Source organism: Heteronotia binoei, chromosome 16 (genome assembly GCF_032191835.1).
Source record: "Heteronotia binoei isolate CCM8104 ecotype False Entrance Well chromosome 16, APGP_CSIRO_Hbin_v1, whole genome shotgun sequence".
Classification (NCBI taxonomy): Eukaryota; Metazoa; Chordata; class Lepidosauria; order Squamata; family Gekkonidae; genus Heteronotia; species Heteronotia binoei.
The window spans coordinates 45,119,419-45,142,299 of record NC_083238.1 but is presented as its reverse complement, the minus strand read 5'-3'; the positions used below and the strand labels follow the sequence as shown (position 1 = coordinate 45,142,299).

Genomic DNA, 22,881 nt, shown 5'->3' with positions numbered 1-22,881 from the left:
GTGGCCAATGAAACAGCTCCAACCTTGATAGGCCAGTGTTCTAGCTCAACGAACAGGCAACTTTATGTGTTCCAAGTGCCTTTATATTCAAGAACTCTGGCTGCAGTGTCTTCAGGATCACCCTGAAAAAAAAGATTTCTTTTGTTTAAGAATACAATACAAGACCGCGGTGATGTATGCATCACGATATAATTGCATCCTGACCTGGAGGAACCCTCCCATTTCTCCATTCACCAGTGATCCAATTTCATGTTTTCTATTCAATTCAGAGTGTCTCTGCGCTGGCTTCTCAACAAGCATGCTTCTAGAAGCCAGCCAGAGCACTAAGCACGGAGCAACTAGAAAATGAGCCGATGGGCAACCTCGGTTAGTTCTTCTTCAATGGTTTAAAGGAGGGGACAATAGACAGGCCTTGAATCCTGCTGGAGGCCGTCGTCGTGACTGCGGAAGAAACCCCAACGTCACAAGAAGTGGGTGGCGACAGTTAAACCAAAAGTTTGGCTCACTTGGAATGCAACCCGCCTGGCTTCGTCATCGCGTAATCGCCTCCTCTTGCTCAGAAGAGTTCCCTGCTAAATAGGATTACGGCTTCGCTAAAAAGAACTGAACTGGGAAAGGAAATGGGATTGTTGGAGGAGAAAGCGTTTGATCAAAGCGCCAGCAATATTAGCAAAGGGAATTGAGGAAATTGCTAGCAGAGTAAATAGCTTATTTTTGATATACATAAATGTTCCTTTTATTCAAATCTCCCCAAGTGTACGTTTCTTCTTTTGAGTCTTGGGAGAGTGGTGTTCCCCACTCCCCCAGAAAGCGCTGATTATCGTGGCATGCTTATGTTGTTCCCTGTCACGTCATACAGCAAGAACAAAAAACAAAATCACAGCCAGTTGTCACTATTCAGGGAATGGCATGTGCTCTTACGCTTGTCTCACATCAAAGAGGTGACCCCCACCATTTCGTTTCCTTTTTTCAGTATTCCAGAGGTGCCAGGTATGTAGTGGGCCAAGAATTTAGAAACTGAACTTTTAATGTCCACTTTTATCAAGGGTAAGGGGCAGATGGAAGCGATCTAATCTTGCCTACCAAGTCTGCATTCAAGGTTTTCATGTCAGCAGCCTCTTAAGCATTCTTTCAAAAGGAACGATTTGTCCACCATCTGCCCTCCAGTGTGATTTGAATATCTTTCTTCACTTCTTTGCCGATGGGAACTGTACCATACCAGTACACCACCTCCTATATCAGGGGTTGCCAACGGTAGCTCTCCAGATGTTTTTTGCCTACAACTCCCATCAGCCCCAGCCAGCATGGCCAATGGCTGGGACTGATGGGAGTTGTAGGCAAAAAACATCTGGAGAGCTACCGTTTCCCACCCCTTTCCTATATCATTCTTCCCCCCCCCCCTTTTCCCACCATCCTTTAATTCCCTTTCCCCCTCCTCTTCTCTTTTTGTTGAGCTTTTGTTTCCCCTGGTTTTTGATATTGCACTGTGCTCAATATAAGACCTATGGGGCCATCTTGAAAACAAAAGAAGAGAGGATGAAAGCAACCTGCCCCCAGCCAACTAACCAGGGAGGCCATGACTTAGCAGGGAGCCCAGTTCAGCCAAACACGTAGCCGCCTGGCCACTCTATAATTCTCTTTATGTGTAGTCCTCCTTCTTAGAACACGTTTCAAACGTGGATTCCCAGAGAGCAAGCCTTTAGCATAGGGCAGCTACAAATACTGCAGAAGTGGCAGGTAGTGGCACACCACCTGTGAACGTCTCATGCTTTGAAAACCCTACCGGGTCACCTTAAGTTGGATTCTTCACTATGTTGGAAGAATTGTGGTGGGGAAGGGTCCTTTACTCACGGCTGGTGGTCTTGCCCGGTGGTACAATCTTTTTGGTCTCAGATCTTGGAAAGGATTAAGGATATCACAGGTTACACTCTTCTGTTAAAATGGAACTCATAGGCTGATTTTGCACTGACCTTTTACTGGCGCGACCACCCTCCTCACGCCGGCGGATCTGCAGGGATTTCGCACCAGAAGCGCTGGCGCAGCCAAAAGAGCCGGCAACTTCCGTCGCGAAACCAGCTCAAACGGAAACCGCCAAGAAGCAGGAAAACGTTTGAGCGGGTTTCGCGACAGAAGTAGCCGGCTCTTTTGGCTGCGCCGGCGCTTCTGGTGCGAAATCCCTGCAGATCCGCCGGCGTGAGGAGGGTGGTCGCGCCAGTAAAAGGTCAGTGCGAAAACGCCCATACTGTTCTATTGCTGGATTGGAATCCCCATTCCTGCACAGAGTAAAGCCCTGATATCATTTTTACGGTACTTACTGCTGCCAAACTGGTTTTAGCTCAGTTTTGGAGATCTTCTAATTCCCCTCCTTTAAAAATTTGGTATGCAAAAATATGGGAGGTGTATGCATTGGATCAGATTGCGGATAGTTTGAAATATCCCTCTGAGTCGGATGGTGACACTTCTTCACTTTATAAGTAGTTACCTTGTCTTGAATTTTCTTTTGCCAACTCGGAACTTGCACCGTCATATATCCCCAGCAGATATTATGATATTATTAATCTAATGTAATGAATGAGGTTAAAATGTGAGCCCTGTATTATTTTCTACCTCAGGCCGCCAGTTGTGAAGTTATGTTGTTTGGTTATGTTTTGTATCGATGTACAATATTGGCTGAATGTCCTACTTACTTATTTTAAGTAAGGACGTTGAAGATATGGTCAATGACTATACTGTATTTGTTTTTTGATTTCAATAAACTGATTTGATATTTTTTTTTTAAAAAAAAAGTTGGCTCTGATTGGACGGCACTTTCTATCACCACCGATACTGCAGAGGGCATTATATTTCTGTTAAATTCTGCCTTCGCATATGGTGTTTCTGCCAGCACCCTTTAAACGACGGTTGTTCTGTGAGCACTGTAAAGTTACTCCAATAAATGTCTGGCATGGAACAGACCTTGTAGAGGTGCTGCCTAGATAGGCTGCTGCACTGGTTGGCTGGCGTTCATGCCGCAGTTACACAATCCGTGGCCAAATTCTCATCTGTGATGATATCTTTTGAGATGCTCTCCTGCTAGGTATTGATGTGACAACCTCGCAGTTTTACTAGTGGCATAATTTTTTCTTTTATCAATCACTCTGTAATTGTTATTGATGTTGGAACTGTGATTTTACCGTATCGCTCAAGACCTCCAGTGGAAGGACTTTATTATTCATAAAGGAAAGGATACACAGCCGCTGCAATTAACTGGGAAGCTGTAGGTAGACCAGCACAAACTCACAAAGCTGGACTGATTTCCCGCTAGCCTTATGTGGCTCTCACACTCCTCAGCGGGGCTTCGGTTGAATTTCACACTATCTGCTCTAGGGCTGCAACTTGCTTCGCCTTTTTCGCATGGCAGACAGAAATGAGTTTTTAGAGGATCTTGTTTATTGTGCGAAAGAGGCGGAGCCAGTTGCAGCCCCAGGGCAGATAGTGTGAAATCTGACCAAACCCTCACTGAGAAGAGGAGCGTGAGAGCGGCATAAGGCTAGTGGGAAATCGGTCCTGGCCTCGTGGAATTACCCTGTCATCAGGGCTGGTTGAGTCGAGGCTGAGAAGGGCCCTGTGAAAGTAAACTTGGAAACAAATCCAGCTTAAATTTAACATTTTTTTAAGCCTCATTGGTTTTAAGGAGCTCTTCTCTAGTGTTTAACGTTGGCTGTATCGTATGCCTTCTGCTAATCCTCTCCTCTTGGATCCTCTGGGCTTAGGAAGGGTGAACATCACCTTCTGCTTCTTGGTTTACAATTGACACATCAGGAGTCCTCTCTGGCACTGCTTTCTCGTCTCTCAGTAACACCGCGCATATGGGATTCTGAGAGGCGCTCTGGCATCCCTTCAGCTCTGTAAGATGGAGGATGTTTCCATCTGGGTTTGTGGGTCCTGAAGTGGGCTAAGAAATCTGAACTAACTTTTAAAAAAATAATCACTTCCTGCAAACGTTGCATAGTTGAGGGCGGGGGGGAGGGAATTCAGTTGTGTTGGTCTGAAAAACAATCCCTGTCCTTCCTTCTGTTCTGATTCCAATTGCGGATAAGCTGGACAGAATTACTTTCCAGAAGCGGCTCTTTGTATTCTATAACTTTGCCTGGAGGGAACTTCTGAGGCCTCCTTTACCATGAAGTAATCGGAAGCATGTGCTGCAGGCAATGGATTCCAAAGGGGGGCACCATTTTCCCGCCTTCAGTTTTTACCTCAGTGTATTATATCTTTGTGGAAAGAACTCCACAAAGGCAGTAAACCTCTGAAAACCAATGCTGGGAGGCGACAGCCTCAGCCCTTGTGCCTTGTTTGTTGGCTTTCTTCCAGGGCAACTGTGTGAGACAGGATACTGAACTAGATAGGCCACCACTCTGATCCAGCAGGGCTCTTCTTATGTTCTTATGAAGGCCTCAACCTCTGTGCCTTGTTGTTGGCTGTCCAGAGGAACTGGCTGGTCACTGTGTGACACAGGATGCTGGACTAGATGGACCATTGGTCTGATCCAGCAGGACTCTTCTTATGTTCTTATGAAGGCCTCAGCCTCTGTGCCTTGTTGTTGGCTGTCCAGAGGAACTGGTTGACCACTGTGTGAGATAGGATGCTGGACTAGATGGACCACTGGTCTGATCCAGCAGGGTTCTTCGAATGTTCTTAGGAAGGCCTCAGTCTCTGTGCCCTGTTATTGGGCCTCCAGAGGAACTGGTTGGGGAGTGTGTGAGACAGGATGCTGGACTAGATGGACGACTGCTCTGATCCAGCAGGGCTTTTCTTATGTTCATAACTCCAGTTCAAATCTGAGAACTTTCCCTTTGGAGGGGCTGACTTGTGAAACATACAGGGAAACTTGCCATTGAGTATGCGAAGATATTGTTGGCAAGGCATATTCGTGCATGAGTTGTTCCTATGCCTCAGTCATTGTTTCTCTGCCAGGACAGCAACCACATTTGATTTCTCCATGGATTCTTTTCTTTGCACAGCAGGAATATAATGCAGCAGCTTGGCTATTAAATATGCTGTATAGATGCCAATCTACCAGAAGCTACAAGTTTCCAGTGCTCCTTAACAGTGTACTACTTTTAGTTGTTTTAAAGGCTGTTTTCCAAAATCTTATGCCCATAAGAAATAGTGTGATCTAGTGCCCTCAGGGTAACATCAATAGGATATGCAAGAAAATTTCATTGAAGATAGCTCAGGCCACGAGTGGCCAAACTGAAGCTTGGAAGCCACATGTGGCTCTTTCACGTATATTGTGTGGCTCTTGGAGCCCCCACCACCCCATTTGCCAGCATGGAGAAGACATTTCTCTCTTTAAATCCCTTCTCCAAACCAAGCCAGCCAGGTGCTTGGAAAATGCATTGAAAGTTAAAATTGCTTTATTTCCACCTCTCCTTCCCTCCTCCATCTATTTTCCTCCCTCCCTCCCTCCCGCCCTCCCTCCCTCCCTCCCTCATCTGATGTTCATATCTTGAGGCTCTCAAACATCTGTCATTCATGTTTTGTGGCTCTCAAATATCTGACATTTACTCTTATGTGGCTCTTACGTTAAGCGAGTTTGGTGGCTTAGGCTGAGTCAGACCATTGGGATTCAGGATGGTGTACCTAGTGTTCTCTGACTATTGCCCATATGGGCATTGACCAGGCCCAAATCTTCCAAATTTGAGCGAGGTGACTGCATAGCTTGCCAGCTGTCCACTCATGATAGGCAAACTCTCATGCAAGCTCCACACACCCCTCCTCCACATTCCCCAAATGAAGTGATAGAGGAAAAAATGAGGGAAGAGAAAATGTTGCACAATTTGGCAGTGTCCGGCGAAGTTCCAGAATTGACATCACCACAGTGAGTGATGCTCTGGGAATTCCCTTAATCTCTATGGTCTCTACCACAGAGACTGGACATATTCCTAGAGCATCACTCAGCATGGTGACATAACTTCCAGGACTTCACCAGCTTATCATTTATAGGGTTTAACAGGTTTGACAGGTTGTGCAGTTTGTGAATTTTCATTTGTTTAGAGGCTCTTTGTGCCTGAGTACCTGCGCTCGACCTGTGGGATTTTAAAGATTTTTTCAAGAAGATGGTAAAATAGTAATGACTGTGAGTTAAAACAGGACTTTTTTTTTTTTGTAGCAGGAACTCCTTTTTACAGGGCCTACTGTCAGCTCTTGGAGAATTGGCTACCTCAGGGGTGTGTGGCCTAATATGCAATGGAGTTCCTGCTACAGAAAAAAGCCCTGGTTAAAAACAAACTAAAAGAAACTGACTAAAACACAATACAACAAAAAATTCAAGTGCAGAGTCAGTAGTACCTGCTACAAATCAGACACTATCTTGGCTGTCTCCTGGACTTCACCAGGAAGTGATGTTGCTGTGTTGCATACCATTTTCTCTTCCCATTTTTCAACCCCATAATGGCAGAGTTGTGCAGGCCTGGCACCCCTATCCTTGCTCCTTCCTAGGGTTGCCAATTCCCAGTTGGACTCCGGCCTCTCGGGGGTGCACTTAGGTGCGCAACAAATTGCAAACAGTGACGTCCAGTAATCACCAAAATAAAGTACTTCTCTGATTAAAGTCTTTAAGTTCTTGTATTCAAAATAGGTGAAAATTCTGGATAGAAGCCAACAGTCAAGTTGATTACGTGTTCCGGTGACGTTTCGCATTTTGGAGTCTGTCCTTTATCAGATCAATCCTGGCTATTAAAGTGGGAACCCAGTTCTCCAGTTATAATCTCTAGCCAGCACTAGCTCATTGCTTGCAAATGGAAGGGTTCTCCATTGTAGAAAAAAGCCCAGCAGGAACTCTTTTGCATTCTTAGGCCACACCCCCTGATGCCAAACCAGCCAGAACGGCATTCCTGCTCAAAAAAAAGAAGCCCTGGACATGTTGCTGAAATGGAGGGGGTTCCTCCTTTTGGGGGGGGGGGCGGTAATTCCCCCCATTGGCCAGCCAATTGGTAGTGGAGAGGTGACCCTGGTAGCGGGGGACTTCCACCCCCTCCAGGGGGTCCGGCATCCCTATGTTTTACTTGGGAAGAGAAGCTCTCTTGTGAAAACTCTTGGCTTGATTCAGACATAATATGAAACCACAGTTTATTTTAACTGTGGTTCATTTGTGAAACCAGCTTTCAGACAGTCAAGGCCTGGGTTGCCTTGAGAAACGGTAGATTAATTTCTTTCCTTCTGCAGCTTTGGTCATCACCCAAAGCCATACTTAAGACTATCTGGGGTTAACAAGCTAACTTCTGGTCCTGGTTTGGTAGAACTTTACTAATCACACTATAGTGGCCTAGTTTCAGACAGTTATGTGGTGTGGTGGTTACAACGGCAGACTAGGATCTAGAAGACCAGAGTTTGAATCCCTGTTCTGCCATGGCAGCTTGCTGGGTTACCTTGGGCCAGTCAAACAGTCTCAGCCTAACTCAGAGTTTTGGGGGGGTTTTTGCATATTAGGCCACACACTAACCCTGATATAGCCAATCCTCCAAGAGCTTACAGGGCTCTTCTTATAGGGCCTATTGTAAGCTCCAGGAGGATAGGCTACATCAGCGGTGTGTGGCCTAATATGCAAAGAAGTTCCTGCTACAAAAAAAGCCCTGGCCTAACTTATCTCACATGGTTGTTGTGAGAAGAAAACAGAGGAGAACAAGGAAAGCCCTTTTTGGGTCAAGAAAGCGAGGTAAAAACAAAGCGAATGAGTAAATCACACTGGTTGTGGTAGTGGAGGAGGAAGAAGAAAATGCCATCAAGTTGAAGCCGACTTATGGTGATGATCCTTCAGGGTTTTCAAGACCAGAGGCATTCAGAGGTGAAGAAGAAGAAGAAGAAGAAGAAGAAGAAGAAGAAGAAGAAGAAGAAGAAGAAGAAGAAGAAGAAGAAGAAGAAGAAGAAGAAGAAGAAGAAGAAGAAGAAGAAGAAGAAGAAGAAGAAGAAGAAGAAGATGATGATGATGATATTGGATTTATATCCCACCCTATACTCTGAATCTCAGAGTCTCAGAGCGGTCACAATCTCCTTTTACCTTCATCCCCCTTCACAACAGACACCCTGTGAGGTAGGTGGGGCTGAGAGGACTTTCACAGCAGCTGCCCTTTCAAGGACAACTCCTGCGAGAGCTATGGCTGACCCAAGACCATTCCAGCAGCTGCAAGTGGAGGGGTGGGGAATCAAACCCGGTTCTTCCAGATAAGAGTCCGCACACTTAACTGCTACACCAAACTGGCTCTGGTGATTTGTTATAGCCTCCCTCTGCATAACAATCCAGGACTTCCTTGGTGGTCTCCCATCCAAACACTCACCAGGGCCGACCTTGCTTAGTTTCTCAGATCTGACAAGATCAGGCTAGCCCGGGACATCCAGGTCAGGGGAAATCACACTAACCATAGTCAATTTAATTCAATCTGGTTTCATGCCACAGATTTAGTTAAACTGGGCCACGGTTCTGCTACAGGGCCATGAAGTAACGGTAGACATGATGAGGGCACTGAACAGTAGAACCCTGCCCCAGTAGTAAACGTTGCGCCAACATTTGGTTCAAGTTCTAGTCCTGGTGTCCGGAAATGAATGTGACAGGACTCTGAAACCCCATTTTTGCAAGTTCTCTGGCTCCTAAGATAAGGCTGTGAGATGTTCATAGATTTACCGAGCTGACAGATGTTTCCAGCTTTAGAAGCTGTAATATCTTTCTGCGGAGCAATTCATATCTAGGGTTCCCCCCCCCCCCTTCGTGTGGCATGTACACATGTAGTTTTAATAACTGCCTATAATTTCTGAGTGTTGTGTCACCCCGTTGCTTGGGAGGCAAGTTGTGCAACGCTTGTCACGCTCATGTTCACGTTTCACTTCATTGGCCTTACAAATTGTCAGCCGGTTGTTTGTTTTGTTTTGTTTGCATTTTGACTTGTGCGAGAGATGCTGAGCGACAGAATACGTTGGTCTTGGGGGTTTTTTTTAAACAACCCTAGAACAATATGAATGAGTCTAAGCAAACTCCGTTTCTGGGCACATAACCCGAAGTTATAGGGTTGCCAATCCCCAGGTGGGGTCAGGGGATCCCCTGCTTTGGAGACCCTCCCCCCGCTTCAGGGTCATCAGAAAGCAGTGGGGGAAGGGAAATGTCTGCTGGGCACTCCATTATTCCCTATGGAGACCAGTTGCCATAGGGTATAATGGAGAATTGATGTGCAGGTATCTGAGGCTCTAAGAGAACTGTTTTTTTGAGATAGAGGCACCAAATTTTCAGCATAGCATCCAGGGCCTCTCTCCAAAATTCCCTCCAAGTTTCAAAAGGATTGGACTGGGGGGTTCAATTGGGGTTCAACACTATTCCTCGGTTGGTGGCTGCACCATCTAGTGACAGCTGGCATATGTAATAACTGTTACAGGTCAAACCCCACAGGATGTGGCTTGTGTCACTTCAGATATGGTACTTTACAGCAAGCTTGCCAGGCTGGACGGTTGTGGGGGGGAAATGGGGAGGGGGGGGGTTGAAGTCCTCTGTGCCATTACCTCACTTCTGGGAGAAACCTAGAAGTAATGGAGGGTGTCTCTAGGTAAACCAGAGTTTTCAGCAATTCCTAGAGCTACCCTATATCACTTCCAGGTTTTCTCCTCAAGTGGTGTAGCAGCTCAGAGGAAGCTGGTGGGTTTTTAAATAAATTTTCTCCCAATGCCAGTTTGGTGTACTGGTTAAGTGTGCAGACTCTTATCTGGGAGAACTGGGTTTGATTCCCCACTCCTCCACTTGCACCTGCTGAATGGCCTTGGGTCAGCCATAGTTATCACAGAGCTTGTCCTTGAAAAGGGCATCACAGAGCTTGTCCTTGAAAAGGGGGAGGAAGATAAGGGAGATTGTGAGCCACTCTGAACCTTTAGAGTGGAGGGTGGAATATAAATCCAATGTTTTCTTCTTCATCCTCTTGGTACAGTAACACGCAGTGGGAGCTGGGAGCAAGGCATCTCCCAGCTCCACCAGGGGAAATGGTACACCTAGAGAGAGTCCATATGTTTGGGGCAGACCCACATTATATAGAAGGATGGGAAGGGGTCTGATTTTAACATCCAAAAGACCATGCAAGCGATAGATAGATAGATAGATAGATAGATAGATAGATAGATAGATAGATAGATAGATAGATAGATAGATAGATAGATAGATAGATAGATAGATAGATAGATAGATACTTCCTCTAAATAAAAATTCATCCCAAGATTATGGGATACTAGTATCCTTCTCTTGATATTCTCTAATTCTCTAGACTTTAAAAAAATCTGTTTCAAAGAACTAAAAGGGAAAAAAATCTCCACTAATGAAAGGTTTTGGGTTATAGAGATGATTTGCATAAATGCCCTGGTATGGAATGCTTCCATCTCACTAGCCTTTTTCTAGCTTTTACATTAATATAGGTAATGATGATACACAGCAAATTACCTTGAGTTTATTTGAATCCCAAGTTGAAAGAGGGTCATTTGGGCTTTGTGTCCGCTGAGATACATGTCGGATGATGAGATGCAGAGTGTGCTAAATGGATGTCGCGTTAATGGTGACTAATGATGGGCACTGTGGAAAGTTACGGGGATAATACCTGTGATCACACGACTAATGAATTATAGCCATTATGAAGATGCTACTGACAATATTTCAGTGCCCTTTGGAATTATCTGGTTTCTTTCCTCCCTTCTCCCCTCACGCCATCTCCTCACATTTCCCTAAAAGCTGGTCATTTGGTAGAAACTCAATGAGCTACTATGAAGCATGTCATCTATTTAGGATAAACAGTCTCTAGGGGGGGCTGGGAGTTTTCCCCGAACTGATCTCCAGACTACAAAGATCATTTGCCCCGGAGGAAATAGCAGCTTTAGGGGGCTGACTCTATGATATACCATAGAGTCTAGGGGAAGGAGAGTCCAGGAGAAAGAGAAGTCCTAGATAACATCATGCCTTGATTTCTAGAGAAAGAGTCTAGGAGAAGGAGATGTTCTAGAGGATATCATATCCTACAGTCACCAAGCTTCACTTTGGTGTAGCAGACCCTACACAGCACCCTCAAAATCTCCAGGAATTTCCCAGACTAGAGGTGGAATTCACTGTATGGTCACAAATATTCATGGAAGTAACCATGCTTATACAGAGCCTTCAGACAGGCCCGTGCTGCTTCTTAGAGCTTACAGTTCTTAATTAACATTATCATTGGGGAGGGATGGTGCCTCAGTGGTATAGCATCTGCTTGGTAAGCAGAAGGTCCCAGGTTCAATCCAGTTTGGTGTAGTGGTTAAGTGTGCGGACTCTTATCTGGGAGAACCGGGTTTGATTCCCCATTCCTCCACTTGCACCTGCTAGCATGGCCTTGGGTCAGCCATAGCTCTTGCAGAGGTTGTCCTTGAAAGGGCAGCTGCTGTGAGAGCCCTCTCCAGCCCCACCCACCTCACAGGGTGTCTGTTGTGGGGGAGGAAGGTAAAGGAGATTGTGAGCCGCTCTGAGACTCTTCGGAGTGGAGTGGAGGGCGGGATATAAATCCAATATCTTCTTCTTCTTCTTCAATCCCCGGCATCTTGAACTAAAAAGGGTCCAGGCAAATAGGCATGAAAAACCTCAGCTCAAGACCCTGGAGAGCCGCTGCCAGTCTGAGTAGACCATACTGACTTTGATGGACTGAGGGTCTAATTCAGTATATGGCAGCTTCACATGTTCATATAGTTGCTGCTCATTTGCAGGGGTGGAATTCTAGCAGGAGCTCCTTTGCATATTAGACCACACACCCCTGATGTGGCCAATCCTCGAAGAGCTTACAAGGCTCTTTTTTGTAAGCTCCAGGAGGATTGGCTACATGGGGGGGTGGCCTAATAGGCAAAGGAACTCCTGCTAGAATTCCACTCTTGCTCGTTTGTAAAATAAGGCTGATACAATAACAAAAACCATTTGTCATTCCAGTGGATTTCCCAAGATTAGAGGATGGTGTTTCCATGCATGGGGAAGATTTTGGAGAAGACGCTGATGATGGTGAGTATGAATTTGTGACTCACATTACACCTGGCAAACTCAGCGACATAATATTATCTAGTTTGGCCCTTAGAGACATGGTGAATTTTCCATTGTTCCAGGTTTCGTTCTCCTTTAAACCATTTTTCAGTACCTTGGTCACAAAATACACATACAGCCTGTGTACATTTGATTGTTCTTTGTATGCATGTTGAGTAATTCTCATGTTACATGTACAGTTCAACATTTGTCCAGGTATTGGTCCCTGGTTTCGATTGCAAAGTGAACGCACTTTGGCTCTTTCTTACAAACAGATGTATGCAGATACATGCAGGATGTACATATGTTCATTGCAAACATGGGTGGAATTCTAGCAGGAACTCCTTTGCATATTAGGCCACACATCCCTGATGTAGCCAATCCTCCAAGAGTTTACAAGGCTCTTTTTTTTGTAAACTCTTGGAGGATTGGCTACCTCAGGGGGGAGTGGCCTATTATGCAAAGGAGCTCCTACTAGAATTCCACCCCAATTGTAAACATGTGAACAGGGCTAATGATACAGTCCAACTCAACCCTCTGTTGTGATCCTTAATTCAGGAACAAATTCATGGGCAAAACTGCTCTGGAATGAATAATCCAGAATAAGGAAATGATACTGATCACAAAGCATTACACCTCAGTATTAAAATCAAGTTACATATAGATATGCAATCTGGGGGTCCATTATGCAAACCCATGATTTTTGGACAAGGCTTCAGGAAGTTCTTGAAATTGTGTGGCTCATTCATATTGAACCCTGCATTTCCCCAAGCTGCCCTTGATTGGAAGCAAGCTGGGGGGGTGGGGGTGTTGCAGGAACTCCTTTTCCTATTAGGCCACTCTATTGCACCCTTCTTAAATCTTCGTTCGCGAAGCCAAGCCGAGAGAGAGAGAGACTCACCTCTGATGTAGCCAGTCCTCCTGGAGCTTACAGTAGGACCTGTACAAAGAGTTTTGTAAGCTCTTGGCGGATTGACTACATCTGGGGTGTGTGGCCTAATATGCAAATGAGTTCTTGCTACCCAAAAAACTCCCTGGAAGCAAGCGTAGCGTACCTAGAGTGTGTGTTAAGTTCATGTCCACAGCCATTTTGGTCTAGAAGTGCACGACTAAGATGACTGGGAGGCTGAGCTCATTTTAGCAAAGGTCATGCCTAATGATCAAAGAGGATCAGGGCTTCTTTTTGTAGCAGGCACTCCTTTGCATATTAGCCCCCCCCCCGATGTAGCCAATCCTCCAGGAGCTTACAGGGCTCTTAGTAACATGGCCTACTGTAAGCTCCAAAAGGATTGGCTACATCGGGGGGGGGGGGGTGGCCTAATATGCAAAGGAGTCCCTGCTACCAAAAAAAAAAGTCCTGAGGAGGATAATAGGACAGATTCATGCACAAATCTTCATAAATTATAAGGGTACGTTTTAGCTTTTGAGATGTTTGAGCTGTTCTTTATGTTCCCTCAAGCCAGTACACTGTTTTCATTATATGGAGTGGCCAGCAGTCGATTTTTCAAACCGGTTGGTTCAAGTCACACTCAGGATTGGATACAGCCAAGCTTTTTCACTCAAAGCTTGCTCAGTTCTTTTTTCCTGCTAACATGCCATCCCACGTGGGTTTTGCCCCTGAAGATCCCATAATCTCCTAACCTTTTTTAAAAAATGTTTTTTAATTTTATTTAAAACATTAGTAACGCAAAAGATAATATTAGTAACACAAAAGATAATATGAAATATGAAACAAAATTACAACAAATCTAAAACCTGAAGCAAAATTTATTTTCCTGTATTTCGATACTCCATTATTCCCCTATTCATCGTTTTAAAATCTATTCTCATTGAAAAGTAATTTATCCTTTTAAAAAAACGTAAGCTCCTGGAAAAAAAAGATTAGATGACAGAATTTCTCTCTCTTGAAGAAACTGAACTATCGGAAACCAGACTGATTGAAATTTTTTCTGATAAATAACTAAATTTTGTAACCCTGAAGAGAGATCTAATTTACCCAACGCAAAATGCTTCCAAATAGCGTTATACCATTCCTCCAACCTGGGCCCGTTTTTTCTGTCTCCATTTATGTCCAATTTCTATCTTAGCAATTGCCAATCATGTTTACACTATGACTTGTTTTGTTTTATCTAACTTCTTCATTTGACTTATTTCAAGAAGGACAGTTTCTGGGTTTCTACTGATTTATATTACAACTATTATATCTATTTGTGAAAGCCCCTCATTCCAATTTTTTTTAATTACTGGGCAACTCCAGAAACAGTGTTTATAATCACCTACTTGTCCACAGCCCTTCCAACATTTATTTTTTACCCCTTTATAGAATCGTGAAAGTCTCAAAGGGGTAAAATGCCAACTATATAATATTTTAAAAGCATTAAATTTAGTTGTAGGCCTTTTTAGTGGTCAAAGGGAAGATCCCTTCCTCCCTTCTTTACCAGTGGAAAAGCTGCCTGGGTCCAGTTCTCAGTTTCCTACTGGACAGTCGGCTCTGATCTGTGATGGGAATGCATATTTAAAGCAAAGCCTTTGTTTCATTCAATTATTTCTTCCACTTTTATTTCCATTGACTTTAGCAGGAAGCACGTTTCCATTCCAGCTGCAACATTTTCTGTTGTTGTTCAATCTGTAATGCAGTTTTCAGAACGTACCTCTCACGTGGGGGTTTTGCCTTCCAAATTCCAGACAGAGAGGAGAAAGGGTCCCCGTTTTGCTTTGTTCTGTCGACAGAGCAAGCAGATGGGAAATGTTTGGCAAACCTGAGAAAACAGGTAGCATGTTGCACATGGAATGAATAATATAAAATAAGAGTGATAATTTAAGCAAGAGTGTTTATGTCTGTATAGGACATGCCAGGATCAGGTAAGGAAAGCTGCTGGCAGAATCGCCAACCTGCCCATTTGGGGAATGCAGCTCCAGAGGCTCTGATTTCAGAGAAAAACCTAGCACGGCCATAGGGAGAGGAGATTTTTAACCTTTTGTTCCCAAGCTGCCTTCCTTCCTTTCTGTTTTTGCCACCGAGGCAAACCCAGGTTTTCTCTGAGTTCCAGGACTTTTTTTGTAGCAGGAACTCCTTTGCATATTAGGCCACACACCCTTGATGTAGCCAATCCTCCAAGAGCTTACAGGGCTGTTCTTACAGGGCCTGCTGTAAGTTGTTGGAGGATTGACTACAATAATATGGAAAGGAGTTCCTGCTATAAAAAAAGTCCTGCTGAGTTCAATTAGTGGCAATTTCTTTGAAGAAGAAGAATTGCAGATTTATACCCCGCCTTTCTCTCCGAATCAGAGACTCAGAGCTGCTTATAATCTCCTATATCTTCTCCCCCCACAACAGACACCCTGTGAGGTGGGTGGTGCTGAGAGGGCTCTCCCAGCAGCTGCCCTTTCAAGGACAACTCCTGCAATAGCTCTGGCTGACCCAAGACCATTCCAGCAGCTGCAAGTGAAGGAGTGGGGGATCAAACCCAGTTCTCCCAGATAAGAGTCTGCACACTTAACCACTACACCAAACTGGCTTTGCATTTATCTCTGGTTATTACAACATCCATATAACCCAGGACAACTGTGGGACAAAACCAAGATGACCTCAATTAAATGTGGAAATGAAAAAAACAAACAAACCCTGAGATAACAACAGGGGTGAACTCGGGTGTAGTTTACAATGTCAGCTCAGGGACAGGGCTGAACCAGGCAGGGCCGGCCCTGCCAGTAGGCAAACTTGGCAAATGCCTAGGGCGCCAGCCTTCTGGAGGCGCCAAATTGGGCACCCCCATGTGACTCGGTGACATTATCAGTGCAGGGGGTGCGGTGCCAGAAGTTAGGGTGCCAGACAGTCTAGAGCCTGCTCTGTATGGGGAGCTGCTACAGTTGACCGTTGCGATCCAGCTTTCATCAGGAAATAGGCACAGTTGTCCCAGGATTGATTTTATGAAGGGAGTTACTCCCAGGCCTTGATTAGAGAGATATATGTTGTCTATGGTTTCAATATCTTTGTGACATCGTCATGTATCTTTAAGTACACCACATGTCATTACCAACACACCCTTCTAAGCTGTGGAGTCTTGTGAGCAAAAATTCTACTTCACAAGCTCCTGGCATTAAAGTTGTGAGCTGCTGTATAAATTAGTTTGCTCTGGGGCCATTTTACCTGAGCTAAGACAAAAATGTGTGAGTCGGAGGCTAAAAAACCGAGCTAGCTCACACCAACTCAGCTCAGAGGGAACACTGGTCATTACCTGTTTTGTTCCCAGTAAGATGTCTTTTTTGCTTACTGTACCTCGGGGACTCACGGGGCTCTTTTTCATTTTTTGTTTCTGCCTCTGCATCCCAGCGCTGGTATTCCTTGGAGGTCTCCCATCCAAGTCCTTGCCAGGGTCAGCCCTACTTAGCTTCTTACTTACTTAGATTGGGCTAGGCTGGACTATCCAGGCCAGGGCGCCCTTACCTTATTTGCCGACACATTCTTTCCTCCTTGCCTCTGACTTCCGTGCAGTCCAAAACAAACAGCTGGAGATGAAAATCACAGATAAATCCGAAGATTATTAAATATCCTTACTTCCCCTACTTGGATTCGGTGCAACAATGACATTAAATGAAAATGCTTTGTTTGGTGTATTTGTTTAGTGGGGATTGATCCATTATGTGCATGCCTAATCCGTGCAGCTGCAAATCTGAATTTGAAACTGGTTAGATTGGCAAAAGCAATCAGGTTTCCTCTGATGAGCCAGATCACTCCTTTATGGGCCGTTGGAACATCTGGGTCTCCATAACAGCTGCGACAATTGGCCAAGATGGCTTCGGGCAAGCTTTGACTTCATAATGGAGTGGTTAACTAACGTCTGTACAGCACTATCGACTGTGGTGTAAATGCCAAGATGGTTCTCTGTAACTGTTGGGAACGGTGTTATCGATGTGTGCATGCAGCAATGGTGTCCTCAGACTCGATGGTGAGGGTAGAGAGCAGAACCAAATGTGTTCCCTGGATAAAGGAACACCCCTATCCTCTTTTGGATCATGACAGATGCATTTATGTAGAATATTTCAATGTGTAGCTAGTGCTCAGCTTGCGTATGCGTCAAGTTCATCTGACAGATTTAACATGGTATGAAAACTGACTATGGTCGTAGGGGAGAAGTCATTATAGAAGATATTGGATTTATATCCCGCCCTCCACTCCGAAGAGTCTCAGAGCGGCTCACAATCTCCTTTACCTTCCTCCCCCACAACAAACACCCTGTGAGGTGGGTGGGGCTGAAGAGGGCTCTCCCAGCAGCTGCCCTTTCAAGGACAACTTCTGCCAGAGCTATGGCTGACCCAAGGCCATTACAGCAGGTGCAAGTGGAGGAGTGGGGAATCAAACCCGGTTCTCCCAGATAAGAGTCCACACACTTAACCACTACACCAAACTGGCTCTCCAGAAAAAGAGCACCTTGTTATTGAACTCATAAGCTCTTCTCTCTTTTTCTGGATATTGTAAGTGCTGATGAACTGACATACTTCAAATGTAAGAGATCAAAAAAGAACAAAAACATAAAGGCGTACCTGTTGACTCGTAAATATGGAGACGAATTAGGTGTGGATGCTTTGGGCAACTGACAGATGTACTTATTATTTCCTTAATGGGGGGGGGGGGCGTTCTTTTGCATTTCTTCAGTGTGAAAGCAGGAGCAAAGAGTAATTCTTTGAAAAGGCAGAGTGAAAAGACAGCACTCGAGAACCCCACAGGGAGATCACTTCCTGGAACGGGTAACACTGGCTATAGCCAAAGGGGGGGAGGGGTTGTAGCAGGAGCTCCTTTGCATATTAGGCCACACACCCCTGATGTAGCCAATCCTCCAAGAGCTTACAGGACTCTTCTTACAGGGCTTACTGTAAGCTCCAGGATGATTGGCTACATCAGGGGTGTGTGGCCTAACATGCAAAGTTCCTGTTACAAAAAACCCCTGCAGCGGACTCTCTTGCTTGCCTCTCTGCACTGAATATCTGTTTGCTGATACAAAGCAGCATACATCATTCTCCTCTCCTAGTTTTATCTCCACAACAACCCTCTGAGGTAGTTCAGGCTGAGAGTGTGTATCTGGCCTGAGGTCAGCTAGCAAGCTGCCACTGCAGAATCGAGATTCGAAGCTGGGTCTCCCAGATCTCAGTCTGACGCTTTAACCACTGCACCAGAAGTCCCCAACCCTTTTGAGCCTGCAGGCACCTTTAGAATTCTGACACAAGGCAGTGAGCACAATCACAAAATGGCTGCCAAAAGAGGCGGAGCCAACCACAAAATGTCAGAGAGCAAGTTTATATATTTGTATTTTAATCCATTGGTTTTACTGATTATTATATGTATTTGCTGCACATCACCTAAAACCCAGCGTTAGGATGAGGCAATTCATAAACCAAATATAATAATAATAATAACAACAACAACAACAACAACAACAACAACAACAACAATAATAATAATAATAATAATAATAATAATAATAATAATAATAATAATAATAATAATAATAATAATAATAATAAGGGCTTTTTTGAACAGGAATGCACAGGAACATAGTTCCGGCTGGCTTGGCATCAGGGGGTGTTGCCTGATATGCAAATAAGTTCCAGCTGGACTTTTTCTACCAAAAAGCCATAATAATAATAATAAATAGCACCTCTTCAGCATTTCAGGCAGAAGCTCTGTTTAACAGGATAACTTTTAATCTGCACAGCCAATCAGAACCTCTGATGAGCAAAAGCCCTACCTAGCCACACGCACTTCCTAAAAGCATTTGGTGAGCGCTAGAAGAGGTCTCAGAGGGCACCATTGCACCAAAAGATGCCATATTGGGGGAACCCTTGCAGTGCACCATTCCAGGTGTCAAGGTTAGGGACCTGTTCTCTATCCAGGAAATCTGATTTTCAAGTCCCACATCGGGATTGAGTCACCTTGGGCCGGTTGTTGTTTCTCAAGCTCTGCAAAATTCTAACAAGGTTGCCAACTGTTCCCCCAGCATGACTCCTGGGCCTGTAATAGCTCTGTGGCAAATTGAAATTTTAAATGGGGGAGTGGTACTTCCCCTCCACTAGTGCTGCAGGTGCAACCATATGCAACACCTGCCAAGTTTCTATTTGTCATGCAAACATTATAAACACTGGAGTCCTGCCAGTCCATTCATTTGGCCACCCTTGTTGTGGCCAACTCTATGGTAAAACCAGGTTCAAACTATAGTTTGCCCTCGAACTTGAGCATCACCACATGACATCCCCAATGAGGAATGACATCACTTCCCACTTCCAGGTGATGTCATTGCATCAGGGATGTCATGCAGTGATTCACTGTTTGGGGGTAGGGTTTCTCCACCAGCCAATTGGCCAGAAGCAGGGAGAAGCCCCAAAAACCAGAGAAACCCCTGCTGGGACCTGGGGACTCGAGAGAAAAAGCACAGGCTCCGTGTATACCCACTTCTATACAACATCATTCTTAAAGAGACATAGTCCAATAAAGCCAAACTGATTACAAAATGTCTCACTTTATTGTATTCACTGACAATTCTCCAAAACACGTGTGGAAATGTAAAGACTCACAGATTTCCACATCAAAAATTATCTCAAGTCACTTTTCTTTTTTAGCAGCAAAGAACCAATAGCGCAACAGGATTAACCAGTTTAACGTCCTGTTTCACTTTAATGCTTTGTTCAAGCATCGGCTTTTCCATTCAAGAAACAATATATCAAATTCATACTGCTTTACTCTCACAGTCCTGGGGACTGGCAAAAAATCAAAACCCAAGGTTCTCGTTATAAATCAACCTCCAATAAATACTTATATACTTGTAATAAATTCACCACCTCTTATTAAACATTACAAAATCACTTACAAAAGAATTCTCATAAATTACCTAATACAGAACGAAAATGCTGAAAATAGGGCAACTATCCATACGTAAATTCGTCATACAAATCAATGTCACAATTTTCCCGGGCAAAGTCCTCGCACTTCCTTTCGCGAAAAGTTTCAATTCTCCGGTAGTGCAGCATGCACAGAAAATCTTGGCGCAACAAGGCAGTACTCAAATCTCCTCACTTCACTTGCCCTTTAAACAGCTGCATAAGAGAGTTGCAGAGTATTCTAACAAACATTAACCGGGCCAACCATTCTCGAAATATCCATACAAATACAGAGACATAATATCCTACCTTTCCGTTTTCACAATTAAAAGACAGCAAGAAACTTTCAAACAGCTCTCTCTCATGTGCAGAAGCAACAAGTCTTGCAAATTTCAAACCACAGTGGCAGGAATTTAAAGTGGTAGAATTTTAAATTTACCGATGTAGCCCGTCAATAGCATAATCAAGCATTCTTTAGAAGATGATATTGGATTTATACCCTGTCCTCCTCTCCGAATCTCAGAATCTCAGAGCAGCTCACAATCTCCTTTACCTTCCCCCCCCCCACAACAGGTAGGTGTGGCTGAAAGAGCTCCCACAGAAGCTGCCCTTTCAAGGACAGCTCTGCAAGAGCCATAGCTGATCTAAGGCCATTCCATCAACTGTAAGTGTAGGAGTGGGGAATCAAACCCAGTTCTCCCAGATAAGAGTCTGTGCACTTAACCACTACACCAAACTGACTCTTTTGAGGGTACAACCTCTTTAACTGATTTTTGCCACTCACATCCAGGACCTGGGAATTGGCAGCCCTAGCTGGATTGGCCTTAAGATGGCACATGAGCAAGAAAGTCCTCTTTGTCTTCCTTCTCCTTTTAATGCCTTGCTTCTCTTCCATTGCAGATTACTTAGGCCTAGACAAGAATGGCTCCCTATTTCCCACCAGCTCTCCGCTGACCCCCAAGGTGGACAAGGAGAAGAGCTGGCTGTACACCCTGGATCCCATCCTGGTGACCATCATTGCCATGAGCTCCGTGGGTGTGCTCCTGGGGGCCATCTGTGCCGGCTTGCTGCTGTACTGTACTTGCTCCTACACGGGCCTCTCCTCCCGGAGCTCCACGACTTTGGAGAATTACAACTTTGAGCTTTATGACGGCATCAAGCACAAGGTCAAAATGAACCACCAAAAGTGCTGCTCTGAGGCATGACTGATTACACCGGAATCGCATTTGACATTTCATTCCGGCATGAGTGGCTGGTGAAGATTACTTTTTATATGGGAACCGAACGCCATAATCTTACACAGGCCAGTGCTGGAATACTGAAGGGGGGGGGGGGTTACCGAGAGCCCTGTTGGGGGGGCGGGAAGAAGGAGAAGGAGACAAGCATAAACTTTCAAAAAAGAGGATTACAAATGCGCAAGAACCGCTGGCTCGTTGCTTCGATAAGGACCGGGCTGGGGCGCGGGAAAGTGCTCCATCGCTATCGTTTTCACGTCTTTTACGAGTGACTCAGATCTGCAACGATCAGAATGTTTGGTTTGCATTTAGGGAAGTGAGAAACAAAATGTTGATCATTATTTCCCACTTCCTTTTTCTCGAACGGAATGGCTTGAGAACCTCCCCCACCCCCCTCGGCAGCCATTCCATCTTTGGAAGTTATACAGAATGACACCCACACAAGCCCCTCCCCTTCAATCTGGTTTGTCACAGTTCCGAAAAGGCTCCTTGATTTTAAGATATTTGTTCTGTGGTGTAGGTAATACAAACCCAGCGAGCTGCAGCTTCCAGCCCCCCCCCCCCCAAAAAGTGAAAGCCTGTTGATACCTCCCCCCCCCCTCCTTGATTTAGAAGGGAGGAGAGAAGAAATAGGCCGGAGGGTCAAGGGGAGCTGCTGTGGCTTTCTTCCCAGATTACAAAGCAAAAGCGAGAGGCGAGCCTGAGGTGTGGGGGGGGAAATCCCCAACTAAACACCTCCTCAAAAGAAGGAGAAGAGCCTTAAAAATGATTTGTGAATAAGAGCCATTTATTAAATCCAGACCTTGGATTGAAACAGCGGAGGCCTTCTTCTTCATAAGGGCCCTTTTTTCCTTTTACTTTCCTTTATGCTTTTTTCCCTTTGCTTTTTTTTAAAAAAAAAAATCCTGGTCTTTTTTTTTTTTTTAATCTTGTTCTTTTATTGCCGCAAACAAAAGACACAATTATAAGGTGCCCAAGAACTCAGGAGATGGCTTTTTGTATGCTTGGAGAGGATGACAAGGGCTGCCGCTATATTTGGCAAGGTTGCGGCCACTCTGAGGATGGGAGGGGAGGGGGGGAATGCATGGTGTTATCTAGCCCAGCACCACGTGGGCACCGTACCCCCATCCCCTGACAGGCATGGTTTAATTTCTTCATTTAAAAAAAAAAAAAAGCACTAAGGGCTCTATCCTGCAAACACAGGCAGCAAGGCACGTTTCTCTGAATTGGTGGCACGTGGGCAGCAGTCGAACAATCCTGCCACTTGCCGTCTGGCAGAGGCATGTGCTTGTTTTTTTTTTTTGCAGAATCAGGCCATCAGCTGAGAACTGACCTTTGCTATGCTTTGGGCCCTGGCAAGGTGGCAGGGTCTGGAGTTAAGCGGGTGTTTTTTTGTGGATGTTGAATTACAGGGTCTGGACCAATCTGCTGTCAACCTTCTCGACCCTTCGGAGCAACGCCGCTCGCTGCTTAAGCAGATGCGTTTCTTTTTTGAAGGGTTTGGTGTGCTTTTCTTTTCCTTTTTTTAATCAAGTGCCTTAGAAATCTATTCCCCCCCCCCCAAACATAGAGATGTGTGACATATCAAAATAAAAAGGGAGGCGTTCACCCTTTCCCCCTGTTCCTCTTCCTTTCCATCATTCTCTTTTTTTCGCTGAATCTCTACTGAGTAGAGTGCTGTTCTTTCAAGCGGTCGGGTATATTTCGAACGCTGTGCCACGCTGGAGGCGTGCCGTGGAC

At 44.9% G+C, this 22,881-nt stretch overlaps 1 protein-coding gene across 1 annotated transcript in view; it reads left to right on the top strand.

Annotated features, from left to right (window-relative positions):
- NRP2 (neuropilin 2) overlaps positions 1-21,123 on the top strand; it is a 312,308-nt gene extending 291,185 nt beyond the window's left edge. Inside the window, exons 16-17 of the mRNA XM_060256874.1 lie at positions 11,948-12,016; positions 20,807-21,123. Of these exons, the coding sequence (XP_060112857.1) occupies positions 11,948-12,016; positions 20,807-21,111 (374 nt within the window). The 3' untranslated portion in view covers positions 21,112-21,123. The remainder of the gene's footprint in view (positions 1-11,947; positions 12,017-20,806) is intronic.
- Positions 21,124-22,881: the final 1,758 nt, after the last annotated feature.